This window comes from Metopolophium dirhodum, chromosome 1, assembly GCF_019925205.1.
Source record: "Metopolophium dirhodum isolate CAU chromosome 1, ASM1992520v1, whole genome shotgun sequence".
Classification (NCBI taxonomy): domain Eukaryota; kingdom Metazoa; phylum Arthropoda; class Insecta; order Hemiptera; family Aphididae; genus Metopolophium; species Metopolophium dirhodum.
This window is the reverse complement of record NC_083560.1, coordinates 47,964,515-47,979,045: the sequence shown is the minus strand read 5'-3', so window position 1 is coordinate 47,979,045 and position 14,531 is coordinate 47,964,515. Positions and strand designations below refer to the sequence as shown.

The 14,531-nt window shown below is 26.3% G+C and overlaps 1 protein-coding gene across 2 annotated transcripts; it reads left to right on the top strand.

Annotated features, from left to right (window-relative positions):
- The first annotated feature begins 553 nt into the window (after positions 1-553).
- Positions 554-11,232, top strand: LOC132936654 (uncharacterized). Of its 2 annotated transcripts, none has more exons than XM_061003411.1 (4): positions 554-693; positions 1,079-1,249; positions 6,643-6,765; positions 10,853-11,232. In XM_061003411.1, the coding sequence occupies exons 1-4, from the start codon at positions 691-693 to the stop codon at positions 11,108-11,110; spliced, it is 555 nt and encodes a 184-aa protein (XP_060859394.1). In that variant the 5' UTR covers positions 554-690; the 3' UTR covers positions 11,111-11,232. The 2 variants fall into 2 exon arrangements, with proteins under 2 accessions (XP_060859394.1, XP_060859393.1); XM_061003410.1 differs by having other exon boundaries at positions 6,643-6,783.
- The last annotated feature ends 3,299 nt before the right edge of the window (positions 11,233-14,531 follow it).

Genomic DNA, 14,531 nt, shown 5'->3' with positions numbered 1-14,531 from the left:
AAAAATTAATAAATTATATTACTTACATAATAATATATAGGTAGTTTAAAATATAATATATATTTTATATACCTATATTATGTGTAACAATTACAAATATTTTTCTTCATCGTTCAAATCTCATCCGCTCTTAATGATATTTCCTTGTATACGTCTTATATGATACCTGATGTTTATACATAATAATAGTTAAGAACTATTTTCCTTACACAGTTACACTCACAACACGTTTTTATACCTACTTATTATTTTTATATCATATCTATTTTGATTACGATATAAACCAGTTAAAATAATTGTTGTTAATATTTGACTATAGTATTATAAAGAAAAGATTACAATTATATTTAATTAAATGATCACCAACAACCTTATAAATGCCATTTTACCGACAACTACCTACATTAAAGAGTATAAGTGCATTATATCAGTCAATAGGTAACCTATTAGATTATAATATAGGTACAATGATAGCTAATATGAAAAATAGGTACTTAAATAATTCTTATAATATAACACTTAAATTAATCGCTTTAATCTGATAAAATAACCACTTATAAGTTCAGATAGACAAAATAATGAAATACGTTCTTATGTGTTACAATATGATCAGTTTTCTAGTATATCGTCTTTCATAAAGTTCTTTACTTAAATAGTTACTTATTTTTATAGCTTAAGTAATAATATAAAATGGTAAATATTTATAATTGTGAACTCTACATATCGTGAGACATTGCAATATATTACACATAAAATATATTATACCTTTATAATATACTGAAGTATAGAGGTTGTCTAATATAACATAAAGTATTACATGGTGTTTTAAGTTAAAAGCTTAACAACTTGAACTAAAATTGGTAACAAAATTTGTAGGAGGTCTTAAAAAATATAAACTATCACTTTCATCAAATTTATATAATATTTGAGATACTATAAAATATTATACTAGAATTTATATTTTTAAATTTTTTTAACTATAACATCTCATTTAAAATATCTCGCTGGTATACCTATATAATATACACATGGTTATTTATATAAGTTCTAGTAATTTAATAGGCTTTTCAACTTTTAGGATGTGAAAGAGCTCCGTTTCTATGATGATCATCAGAACGATGGAAATGGGCTATCGGATCAAGGCACTTCAACAGCTTATGTTATGGGAAAAGCCACAATGAATGACGAGTGTTACGTGAACAAAGGATTTAATGATTCAAATAGCTTAAAAGAAGAATCATGCGATAAGGTACGATCAAATTTGTCAATTATATGTTATAATATAATTTTATTTCTATAAATTGAATAATTATCATTTGTGGACAAATGAAATTCTAACTCTACTTATTTGTATTTCTTATAACCTAAATGGTTGATTTGATATTTCAAATTCTTGAAACGGTTAGGAAGGTGCACCCCTTCCTATCCTTTTCAATTAAACATTCCTTAAAAAATTAGAATTTTTAGAATAATTGTTAAATAAATGTTAAATAATGAACCAAATTTCCAAAATATATCGTTTGAAAAAATAAGTTTCTTTTGCTATAAGGCGCTCTTTAAATTTCATAAAAATTCTTAGTATTTGGGATTAATTTGGTCCTTACTCCTTATAAGTACCTTCATTTAAAAATTCCAAAAATCTAATACAGGCAGGTGATGAATAATGGTATTGGTATATCACCCTGTACCGATATTATATTCATGAAGTTAAAATATGGAAAATAGCTATGACTTCTTCCTAGTAATAATAATAAAAATAATCGTATTCGTATTTAGAGTAATACTCTTTCCCATTGGCCAGTTACGTAACATGCTTTAAATTACGATTAAAAGTGTACCTATTTAAAGTGTTTTTAAACATCTAGAATTATTGCACCTGTCACAATGATAAATTCTCTAGGTATTTTATTTATTGCTTGTCTTTAAACGTATAACATCACGCTCGGCAAATGATTACAAAGGCTTAAAGAGTAAATAACAAAATGTATCGATTTGTACGAAATTGAAAATATTTTTAGGTCTATAAACAGGTACTACTGATACCTATATTGCTTTCACACATTTACATACATTTAATTAAATAATTATATAATATTAATTGTAATTTTTAGATATTAATATAGGAAATATATTTCTACATATAATATTATATAAATTAAATTTTTTGTACTTATAGTATAGGTATCCTTATGTCTGTAAATTTAAGTTATAACATCTAGTCGAATATTTTTGAAATATTGTGTTATTATGGTTTAAATTAATTATATAGTCAATTTTTCGAACAAAATGTTATTGATTCCTAAGCAATGTTGAAATTGTATCGTATTATTAAAATGTAATTCAATGTGGTATAGACAATAGATATATAAATTAATTTAGATTAGAGATAACATTATTCATAATTTTATATTTTTTTTATTTATCAATTGACACTGAATGCACTTTAAAAAATTGACGAACTCTACGACAAAACAAATTTAAAAAATATCCTTAACGAAAACATTATAATTTATAGGTAGTATGGCTCAAATTTACAAAGTTATTGCACATAGCCTATATTATTATTGTTATCAAACACAATAATATGACAGCGTGAGGGTATATGGATTGATTATAGATCACCGTAAGGACGCTGACATTTTAATATACCTTAACGTGATAAAATTATATTGTGGGGGGGGGGGGGGGGTACTATTGCAATAAAATATGGTATATTTAAGTCATATGCATTAGACGTATAAATCGTATAAAACGTATGGGTGTTTCTTTGATGCTGCACCCCAAGTTTAGGTATTGAATACATTTTTAAAAGAAAAATAAAACTAATTTTATACTTAATGTATGATTGTATAGGTACTTTGAATACGTTCTCCGCAGTTTACTGTGTTTAATTTTTTCAAATTATAAGGGAAAATATATTATCAGCACATTTTTAAGGATTGATTTAATACCTACATGATTTACAGTTGATCTAAATAATTAATTTCATTTTCAACATTAATAAGCATATTTAAGGTTTAAATATCAACATTTTTTATTGTTATTTAGTATACCACTTTAGGTTGAATAATATTTTGGACTTATACTAGAGCTGTCAATAATGTGAATTTTCAGTTTAAAATTACCCATTTAATTTTCTTAGTTAACTGAAAATAAAATACGTTGTCATAAGATTTTAGACTTAATTAGTTAGGGACAAATAGATGTATTACGGGAAACTTACTTTATTTTATGCAGACAAATGTTTTTGATCTAATAATTTATTAGTTCGTTTAGGCAGCCTACCAAGAAAAAAATTCAATTAATATAGGCAAAAATATGTATATAAAAATGTAAAAAAATAAATATAATAAATAATTATATTATAAAACAATAAAATATATTTATTATTATTTATAAATCACGAACTATTATTAAATCTTTTAAGATATATTATATAAAAAAATGGTTGTCATTTTTATTTAGTATAGTTAGGTTTTTTAGATTCTGAGCGACGCGACGAATCTATTGATTTTACAATGATGTGTGTTTTTTTTATTTTTTATTTTTTTTTTTTGTGTCTGTCGTCACCTTTTAGGATAATAAAAGTGCTTGGATTTTCTTCAACAGTAACTTTTCTGATAGGAAAGTGAATTTAGTTGGTACTTTAGGGTGTCAAAAGTAAAAATCAGTAGTATTCAAAAGCGACGTGAAAAACAAAAGAAAAACTAAGGAAAAACGGGAATTTTTACGCAAAATCTGTTTTCGAGAAAATTGATTTTGGTTTTTGGTGCAACTCTAAAACAAATGATCGTAGGTACATGTAATTTTGCCTGAATGTTTATAAAAGCATTTTCTATACACCATAACATTTTTCAAATATTTTGACTTATTTTATTCTGTTTACGGACATTTTCAGTTTCCATTTTTTTTCCATTTTGTTCGTTAAAAAAGCTTGAAAATTTAATAAAAGGCTCCTAGGTTATTGTTTCGAAGGCAGATGAAAAAAATTAAAAATCCTTGGTCACAGTTTTTATTTATAAGCATTTAAAGTTCAAATCTTGACAAAATACGGAAAAATTACGAAAATTAGCAAATTATTTCGAGTTCAGAATTCATAAAAATTTTTCTTTTTAAATCTAAGATTTGAAAATGTAATATAAGATTACTCATAAGTGTGTCTACCATTATCAAAAAAAAAAAATGTCTACAAGAAAGTCAAATTAAATTTTTATGAGCGTTTGAAATTCATATTTTTACAACATTTGATATTCACTGGATTTCTTATGTAACGATTTCTTATTTTGTTGTAATTAAAAAACGTATGACAGCAGATACTTGAAAATTTCACTGAATGTTTATATTAGCATTTTCTATACACCATACAATTTCGAAAATAATTTGACTCTTTTTGAGCTGTTTACGGAAATTGTCAGTTTTCTTTTTTTTTAGTTTTTTTTTCTATAAATATCAATACAATTTTATTTGTTGGGTAAAAATCGTGAAAATTTAATAAAAGGCTTCTGATATATCGTTCTAATAGCAGTTGAAAAATATTAAAAATACATACGCACAATTTTTTTTTATAAGCATTCAAAGTTCAAATTTTGACAAAATTTAACAATTTATAATTTAGTAATTATTTTTTAGTTAAAAATGTATAAAATGTTCAACTTTTATAGCTAAGGATTGAAAATTTAACACAAGGTTTCGCGTAAATAGGTTATATATAAATTACTTTATTCACAATAATATTATCAAATATACTTGGTAATATCATAGGCTGACTGACCATTTTCGCTCAGAATCGTTTTTCTTATACAATTATATCATTGAATTCAAATTTAACACCATCCATTACAGTGACCCACTTGTAACCTACTGTCAGCAGAGCGACATCCACTTACCCACCTTTTTTTTATTGAGTGGTACGTACTTTCCAACATTTGGTTAAAAATGTCAAGGATGGGCAAGTTAACCAAACTGTTTAAGAGGATGTCAGCGCACTATTTGTTATCTCTATCTGTACCACGTGCAACATATAGACAAAACGCATTAACGCAGAATTATTTTTTCCATGTTTTTAAGTAATCTTAGAGTAAAATCCCCCATAAAAAAAAAAGATGGAGAATAATATTTTTGAGGGATAAAGACATATCGATTTTATATTTTATTGTTATTTGACTTTGTATTCGACTTTCAAAATAAACAAAACAATTTAGTAAATTTAAATTATATTTAAATTGTTTTAAGACAATATTTAGACAAATTGATATGTCATTCCCTCAAAAATATTATTCTCTATCTATTATACTCCATAAGTCAAGTTAATAATGCCTATAGAAAATGTATTTAAATGTAAAGTGAAAAGTTATTTTTGATATCCTTGATTGGGTAAAAAATCTGTTATATTATCAAAAGAATAAATAATTTTACCTTTTTTAAAGCTTAACACACGACATACAGCCACAATGCCACATACGTAATTATATATTATAGGTCTAAAAATTAAAAAAAAAAATATATAAATACCTAGGTATATTAAAATTAATTGCTGTAGGTACTTACGTCTTTAATACTTTAACTCCTAGTCTGTCTCACGAGAGAACGGAACCGGCGGCCGACCAATATACGTTCGCTGCCACGCCTCCTCCACCAACTATCCTTTGTAAGTGTGATCACATGGTTGTCCACTCACCAATCGAATCCGGAATCAGTCTACAAATGCGAAACGGTCCCGTTCTTTCGTGAGACAGAGTATAGGTAGTTTAACATAACTGTTTTTCCAAGATACTTACTAATTTATTTACGGAACTCGCTACGTCTTAACTCTCCCCCACTCACCAAATAAATATTGCACAATAATTAGTCACAAAATTTGTTTTCGTTAATAAGGCGACGTACGTATGTTGCAAGACTTCTTCTTAAATTTGGCTAATGCACTGATCTGTTTTATCATTTAAGGAGGACTGCCCTGTGGCGAAACCACTTACCTATAGTTGTAAATTATTAAGCTGATTTAAAGGTACATCCTAAATAGGGTTCTTAAGTATAATTGAAAATTCCAATAGTCAGAATTTGAATACTTATACATCAAAAGAAAAAACGGAGGTGTGAACTGTGCATGCTAGGCGAATTATACTGGATATATATTGATGTAAATTTATAATTATTATAAGCCATTTGAAAATATACCAACATGGTAGAGAAGGGTGTAGGCAAGCCCAGATTAAGGGGGGATGGCATGGTTTCGGACCCATAATGGATATCGAACAATAGTGGTGTACTGGTGTTAGACCATGGTGGATAGTACGTTTCCTATAATATTATACCATGGTAATGGATATATTTTTATTATTTGGCCCTGAGCCTAAAATTATCTTAATCCGGGCTTGAGTGTAGGCTGTGGGGTAATTGTCCACATAGTTATAAAGAAAAAAATACGAGGGCTACATTAACCCCCCCCCCTAATTCAAAATTTGGTCCTAGCTGCACGACTTACAGCTATGTCACAATGACGTATAAATAACGTATAAAGCAGAGATTTTAGAATTAAGACTAATGTTTTTTCATCATAATATTGCAGATAATAAATTATTAAATTATTATTATCGACCGCTCACTGGTCATTCAAAGTTAAATTCCATCTTATTTATATTACAGATTGAGGTAGATCCAAATCAACTCTCTAAAAGTGTGATTATAATTTCTGATGGAGCTCCACTGACGACGCAAGACGGGTACATTAATAATGCATTTGAAGATGGCCCTCAGAAATCAGATAAGGTGAATGATAAAGATAACGTGCGTATAAATAATAAAAATAATCTCCATTCATCCGCTCAGGATAGTAGGTTTATTACGAATATACATCAATTCATCGAGGTTTTTAATTTCTGAAGAAGAATACATTACCTATACGGCTATACATCATAATATTGCCTATATTACAATAGATACACTTTTACTTTAACGTCTAAATTACAATCGTATACTATAATTTATAGATATTAACTATAAATTATTATACATTATAATATTATCATTGGCAAATATTCAGTAGGTAACTATTTATCAGATTTTTATTTTCATACATCATATTATTTTAAATTATTTTTTTCTGTTTTATCAAATTATTGCAACTTAGTTAGTTGTTATATTACAATTTAACAAAAAATAATAATTAAATAGTTATTTCAATCGTTTGATAACCCGTTAGGTACTTTAAAGTTTGTTAATTAGTATGAATATCTTAAGAAAAACTTGTTTTGCACTTTGGGTCAAATTTGGAAAATATAAGTGCCAACTACCGTTATAATTTTCATATAACGAATAACTTGTTTGTATAAACTATTGATTATAAAATATTATAATAATGTAAATAGGACATTTCTGACTACTAGAAAAAATGATGTATTTTCACTAAAACATTCAAATACATTCGAATACATCATACATACTACTATTTTAATATTCAGAAAGTGCCATAGAACTTAAGTAAATAATAATAATACAAATAACCTTAGAAAATATTTTACCCTCTGTAAATTAACTAGGTTCCTCCATCATTGTCTTAATTCTAACCATACACTTCTTAAAAAATAATTCCCGTATAAAATGATGAAGCGATATTCTTAATAAAAGATTCTACTGCAAAAAACCTAACGTTTTAGATTCTGAGCAAAGCGATGAATGTATTGATTTTACAATGATGTGTGTTTTTTTTTTTTTGTGTGTCTGTCATCACTTTTTAGGACAGTAAAAGTGCTTGGATTTTCTTCAACAGTAACTTTTCTGATGGGAAAGTGAATCTAGTTGGTATTTTAAGGAGGCAAAAGTAAAAATGTCCCAGTAGTTTTCAAAAGCGACGTGAAAAACAAAAGAAAAATTAAGGAAAAACGGGAATTTTTACGCAAAATCTGTTTTCGAGAAAATCGATTTTGGTTTTTGGTGCAACTCTAAAACAAATGACTCTAAGTACATGAAATTTTGACTGAATGTTTATATAAGCATTTTCTATACACCATAACATTTTCCAAATAGTTTGACCTATTTTGAGCTGTTTACGGACATTGTTAGTTTTCAATTTGTTTAGTTTTTTTTCTATAAATATCAATAAAATTTTATTTATTGGGTAAAAAAGCGTGAACAATTAATGCAAGTTACCTGATAAATCGTTATAATAGCAGTTGAAAAATATTAATAATACATAGGCACAATTTTTTTTTATAAGCATTACACTTTAGTTCGAATTTTTACAATATTTATCAAATTTAAAATGTAAAAATTATCTTGTAGTTAAAAATTTATAAAATGTTCAACTTTTATAGCTAAGGATCGAAAATTTAAAACAAGGTTTCACGCGAGTAATAGGTTTAATAGGTTGTATATAAATTACTTCATTCTCAATAATATCATCAAATATACTTGGTAATATCATAGGCTGACTGACCATTTTCGATCAGAATCGTTTTTCTTATACAATAATATTTTATCATTGAATTAAAATTTAACACCATCCATTTCAGTGACTCACTTGTAGCCTACTATACAGCAGAGCGTCATCCACTTACCCACCTTTTTTGTTAATGTAACTAAAATCAAAAACTCAACATTACACCAAATGTTTATATGACAATTTTCTATATACGGTAAAATTTTTTAAAAACGACCCTAAAGCTGTTTATAGCAATAACGAAATTTTATTTTTTTACGTTAATTTTCAATTATTGTCATTACATAATTTTTCATTTGGTCAAACAATTTGAAAGTTGATTACGAAGTTCATCATAAACTGTTATTAATGTAATTAAAAAATAGAAGTTGACTGTAAAATCACAATAATTTTTTATGCGAGTTTGAAGTTAGAATTTTGATATTTTAGTAAAAATCGCAGAAAATTTGAAAAATATTTTGTAGTTTTTCTACCATTAACAAGAAAAAAGTGGGTAAGTGGTTGTCGCTCTGCTGTACAGTAGGTGACAAGTGAGTCACTGTAATGGATGGTGTTAAATTTGAATTCAATGATAAAATATCATTGTATAAGAAAAACGATTCTGAGCGAAAATGGTCAGTCAGCCTATGATATTACCAAGTATATTTGAAATATAGTTGAACATTTTATAAATTTTTAACCCGTATTGGTGAAGCTAATGTTTTTACAACAATATTTTTTAACTGCTATTGTAACATTATATCAGGAGCCTTGCATTAAATTTTCACGATTTTTTGCCCAAAAAATAACATTTTATTGATATTTATAGAAAAAAAAACTAAAAAAATTGAAAACTGACAATGTTCGTAAACAGCTTAAAATAGGTCAAAATATTTGGAAAATGTTATGGTGTATAGAAAATGCTTATATAAACATTCAGTGAAATTTTTAAGTATCTGAAGTCATTCGTTTTTTAATTACAACAAAATAAGAAAATCATTACATGAGAAATCGAGTGAATATCAAATGTTGTAAAAATATTAATTTCAAACCCTTATAAAAATTTAATTTAATTTTCTTGTAGACATTTTTTTTTTTGATAAAGGTAGACAAACTTATGAGGAATCTTGTATTACATCAAATTTAAGATTTAAAAATAAAATTTTTTATGAATTTCTAACTCAAAATAATTTTATTTAATTTGAACTTTAAATGCTTATAAAAAAAAAATTGTGAATATGGATTTTTATTTATTTTTATCTGCCTTTGAAAAAATAACTTATAAGCCTTCTATTAAATTTTCAATCTTTTTTACCCAACAGATAAAATGTTATTGATATTTATAGAAAAAAAACTAAAAAAAAAATGGAAACTGAAAATGTCCGTTAACAGCTCAAAATAAGTCAAAATATTCGGAAAGTGTTATGGTATATAGAAAATATATACATTCAGTCAAAATTTCATGTACCTAGAGTCATTTGTTTTAGAGTTGCACCAAAAACTAAAATCGATTTTCTCGAAAACAGTTTTTGCGTAAAAATTCCCATTTTTCCTTAATTTTTCTTTTGTTTTTCACGTCGCTTTTGAAAACTTGTAGGAAATGTTTACTTTTGACCCCCCAAAAGTACCAACTAGATTATTTTCCTATCAGGAAAGATACTGTTGAAGAAAATCTAAGCATTATTACTGTCCTAAAAGGTCATGACAGGCACAAAAATCATTAATATTCATCCAGCTTATATCCGCTATTACTATCCAAAACAAAGAGCCTATATAATATACGTTTTTTTTTATTTGATAAAAAAGTTTGAAAATTTTATACAAAGTTCCACGTGAGTTTTTATTATAGAAATTTAAAAATATTAAAGATAGGTACATAGGCATGCATAAGTATTTGAAGAAGAAAATGTGCAAATGATTTTGTAGTTAAAAATTGATCAAATTTTCAAATTTTTTACGAATTAGATTGGAAATATAATACGAGGTTTCTCAAGTAGTCTACTCAGTCAGTCCATTTTTAACCAAAATCTCTAAAAATATAAAATATCAGTAGTAGACATTTTAATTTCAAATTCGCACCTAGGGAAATATGATAGGTACTTACAAAAAATAACGATAATAATTATTTTGTTTTAATTTAATAATTCTATTTGTAAGTACTTAGAACTTTTAAAGTATATTATTATGTTTCATATATGAAAATAAGTTTTTACCTATATTGATAATATTAAGTTATAACAATAACAATGCTACAATAACTTACAATAATATTCTCTATTTGATACATATACATAATACATTTGTTTTTGGATTAACTCACTCAATTATTAAAATATAATAAGTATAGAAATCTTAGTCTCTACACTGTCAAATACAAGTAATACAACTCTATCTTCATTTTTTTTTTCGTATCTTATATGTGTTGATTTGTCTAAACAGGGGACGGTGCCACGGGCACATGACGTCGCTGCCATTACTTCCTCTATAATAGAGAACCAAATTACAAAACTGGATGAAGACAATAATGGACTGGTGGCCGTTAATTTGGAAACGAAAGAAAAGAAGTGGAAAGTACAATCTGTCGGATGGGATTCAAATAAGAGTATAATTTTGTTGGGTTTGGTATTGGCTTTTGATGTATGGGCAGCAATATTTATTTGTTTTAAAACAAACCTATTCCCAAATATTTTGAATTAAATTATTACCGTTATCTAATGTATTAAATAATTATCATCACGTTAAATTAATACAATTTTAATATGTACCTATATGACATAATATGCTAATTGCATACTTCAAATAAATGAAATGTATTTTTACATTTGTCGGGTTTATTTTAACACTGTAATTAAATATATTATGTATAATATTTTTAAAAAATTAGTTAATTATTGTGAATTGTGATATTAAGGTAAGTTTTGTACATTGCCGAATTCTAGAGTTATACTAAATCATTTTCTACTGAAACCGTTGGAATATTATGTAAAATCAATCCCCACTTAAACATGAACTGGTGCACTACTATGCGCTTAGATAAATTCCTAGTTCAACATTAAGAATTTAAATAATATAATTAACATAGACGTGAAGTATTTATATTAATGGAATATTGCGTGTCTATACCTACTGCTTATATAATATTAATTCAAAAATATTTTAGGAGATCACTGTAAAATTCAAAATTACTATGTGGGTAGATAAATAATATTATATATATATCAGTCGTTTAATTTAGAAAACAAAAATATGCATAATTATGACATTCAAGTTGTACAATAAATATATTTCATGTTAGTCCTTTTTACTAAAAATGATTTTATAAACAAATTTTAAAAGCATTTTTTACAATATTATTAATTTCATTAAATATTGTATTTTTTTTAATGCGCGTATTTCTTGTTTTTTTAGAGTATTCATATCTACATCCTAATAATGATCTTGTTTTAGACTGTTATAAATACCTTAATACACAATTTGTTTTATACATTGGTTAGATACTTTTCAGTGTCCCCTTCTCTCATACAGATGCTATGTATACGCCACTGTAGGTACAAGATATTTATATGATTGCAAATGTTGTGATTTTTTTCACAGAATAATGCATTTATATTCGTGTGAGATGACTACTCACTATAATAATACAGCCTTCATCATTTTCAAGTACAATAAGAATATCACACGTAACTTAAAATGCAAAATTAACATGTACGTGTTGCTATAATAACATTATTAAAAAAAAAATACATATGAGTTAACACGTAAAACAATTAGGTACAAGGGAAATGTTGGAGGGTCAGTGTATAAATTATTATAATCATTACACCAACTCCACAGCCTACTTTCATTTCGAAATAGAATAATAATATTATTAATGTGCGACGTGCAGGAATTTATATTTCTACAGTGATTTGATTTAGATAATATGCCAATAATATTACTCGTGTAGCAGAAAACATACAGTCGCTTTTGTTTATGCACACCGCATAAATTTAAACCTTTTTTGAATGATTATATTTTATTAAATCGTTTGAGTGTTAGGGTATCTACTTACGTCTTACACGATGAATATCACGAGCGTAACGTATATTATATAGTGTAGGCTCATTGTTTTGGATAGTAATGGCGGATCGTAGATGAAATGATTTTTGTGTCTGTCATCACCTTTTAGGACAGTAATAATGCTTAGATATTTTCAACAGTATCTTTCCTGATAGGAAAGTAAACTAGTTGGTACTTTGGGAAGGAGGGGGGTGGGTCAAGAGTAAAAATTTCCTATTAGTTTTCAAAAACGACGTGAAAAACAAAAGAAAAATTAAGGAAAAACGGGAATTTTTACGCAAAATCTGTTTTCGAGAAAATCGATTTTAGTTTTTGGTGCAACTCTAAAACAAATGACTGTAGGTACATGACATTTTGACTGAATGTTTATATTTTCTATATACCATAACATTTTTCGAATATTTTGACTTATTTTGAGCTGTTTACGGACATTGTCAGTTTTCAATTTTTTTAGTTTTTTTTTTCTATAAATATCAATAAAATTGTATTTGTTGGGTAAAAAAGCGTGAAAATGTAATGCAATGCTCCTGATATATCGTTAAAATAGCAGTTAAAAAATATTAAACATTCATAGGCACAGTTTTGTTCATAAGCATTTATAGTTCAAATTTTGACAAAATTTATCAAATTTAATTTTCACTTGTCCACTTTTTTTTATTTCTTTTTTACTTTTTCATAATTTCGTATATTTTTATTAAATACTGTAATAATTATACATACAATTTTAATGTTTTCTATTGTTCATACATTTTACAATTCATATTTTAAATTACTCTACCTACTTAATTTTTAATGTAATTGCACCTATATATTTTAGCTGTTTTCAACAACTTTACAATAGTGGTTTAAATTTTAAGATTTGTGTAAAATACAGTGTTTAATTAGACAGGTATACGACGAGTTCAATAATCAAATTAAAGGAATATATTATAATAAGGAACAATATTCATAATTAATAATCCTGTTTTTCCTTTTAGATTGTTCCATTTATTATATTTTACATTGTCCCATTTATTATGAAAGATGATTTCCATGCCAGAAAATACTTTCTAAAGGAATTTTCGGCTATATTTTAGAGTAATATTTTGATAGGTTTTAGGGGATTGAACAAAATAATAAGGCATAAAAACATGGTTTCGTTATTCAAGTAATGCAGCTTGTTGAAGCAGTTACAGCAAAACTACCTATTATAAATACTGTAGAGAAGACCTTTTTTAACAATCGTAAGAAGCCTGATTTTGGATATTTATTAATTAATTTAATAATTAATCGATAAAAAGTAAAATAAAAAACTTGTGAATTTACTATGCGATGTTGGACGATTGGAATACGATATCAAAAATCAGATTTCTTACAATTGTTAAAAAAATTTTTCTCTACAATTTTTATAGCTCATAGGTATATTTGCTGTAAACTGCTTCAATAAGCCGTATTACTTGAAGAACAAAAGTATAGTTTTTATTTATATAAAATAAATAACTATTGTATAATGCTCATTTTTTACGTATTTTGAGTAGTTCAAATCTCTATGAAACAATATTTGAACTGTCTTTTGAGATATTTAACCTAAGGACGATAGGCATATTCTATAAAACTTTACTTTTTTGGCGGTTTCATTGGAGTTAGTTGGTTAGTCTTCAGGTATGAATTTTAGGCATTCCAGGCACTGCGATCCAGTACTTATACCTATAAGCTATGAAATGTATAAGTGATGATTGTTATGGGACTATGGGATTTACACAAGTATTCAGTGCTCTGAATAACCAATAAGAAAATATTGTGTGAAGCACAAAATAAAATAAATATAGTATATTATCAGCATTTGAGAAAATTGTAATTGGCATATTTCCATGGTCATAGACAATGATGGATGTGGCAAAATTGTATAAAGTATAAGTACCAATTACTAGTTAATAATTCAATAAATATTGAAAATGATTGAAATTTATATGACAAATTTAACCAATTCATGATATTTGAACAATGCACAGGTGATGGGAAATTTTCTATTTCCCCGAATTCCGAAAAAACAAGAATGTAGAAAAATCTAAAAATAGCG

What these genes read in the sequence shown, in the direction of transcription:
- LOC132936654 (XM_061003410.1), top strand. An exon ending in AAGAAGAATCATGCGATAAG is followed by an intron (nt 1,250 to 6,642) that starts GTACGATCAAAT and finishes TTTATATTACAG; the next exon opens with ATTGAGGTAGATCCAAATCA. An exon ending in AGGTGAATGATAAAGATAAC is followed by an intron (nt 6,784 to 10,852) that starts GTGCGTATAAAT and finishes TTGTCTAAACAG; the next exon opens with GGGACGGTGCCACGGGCACA.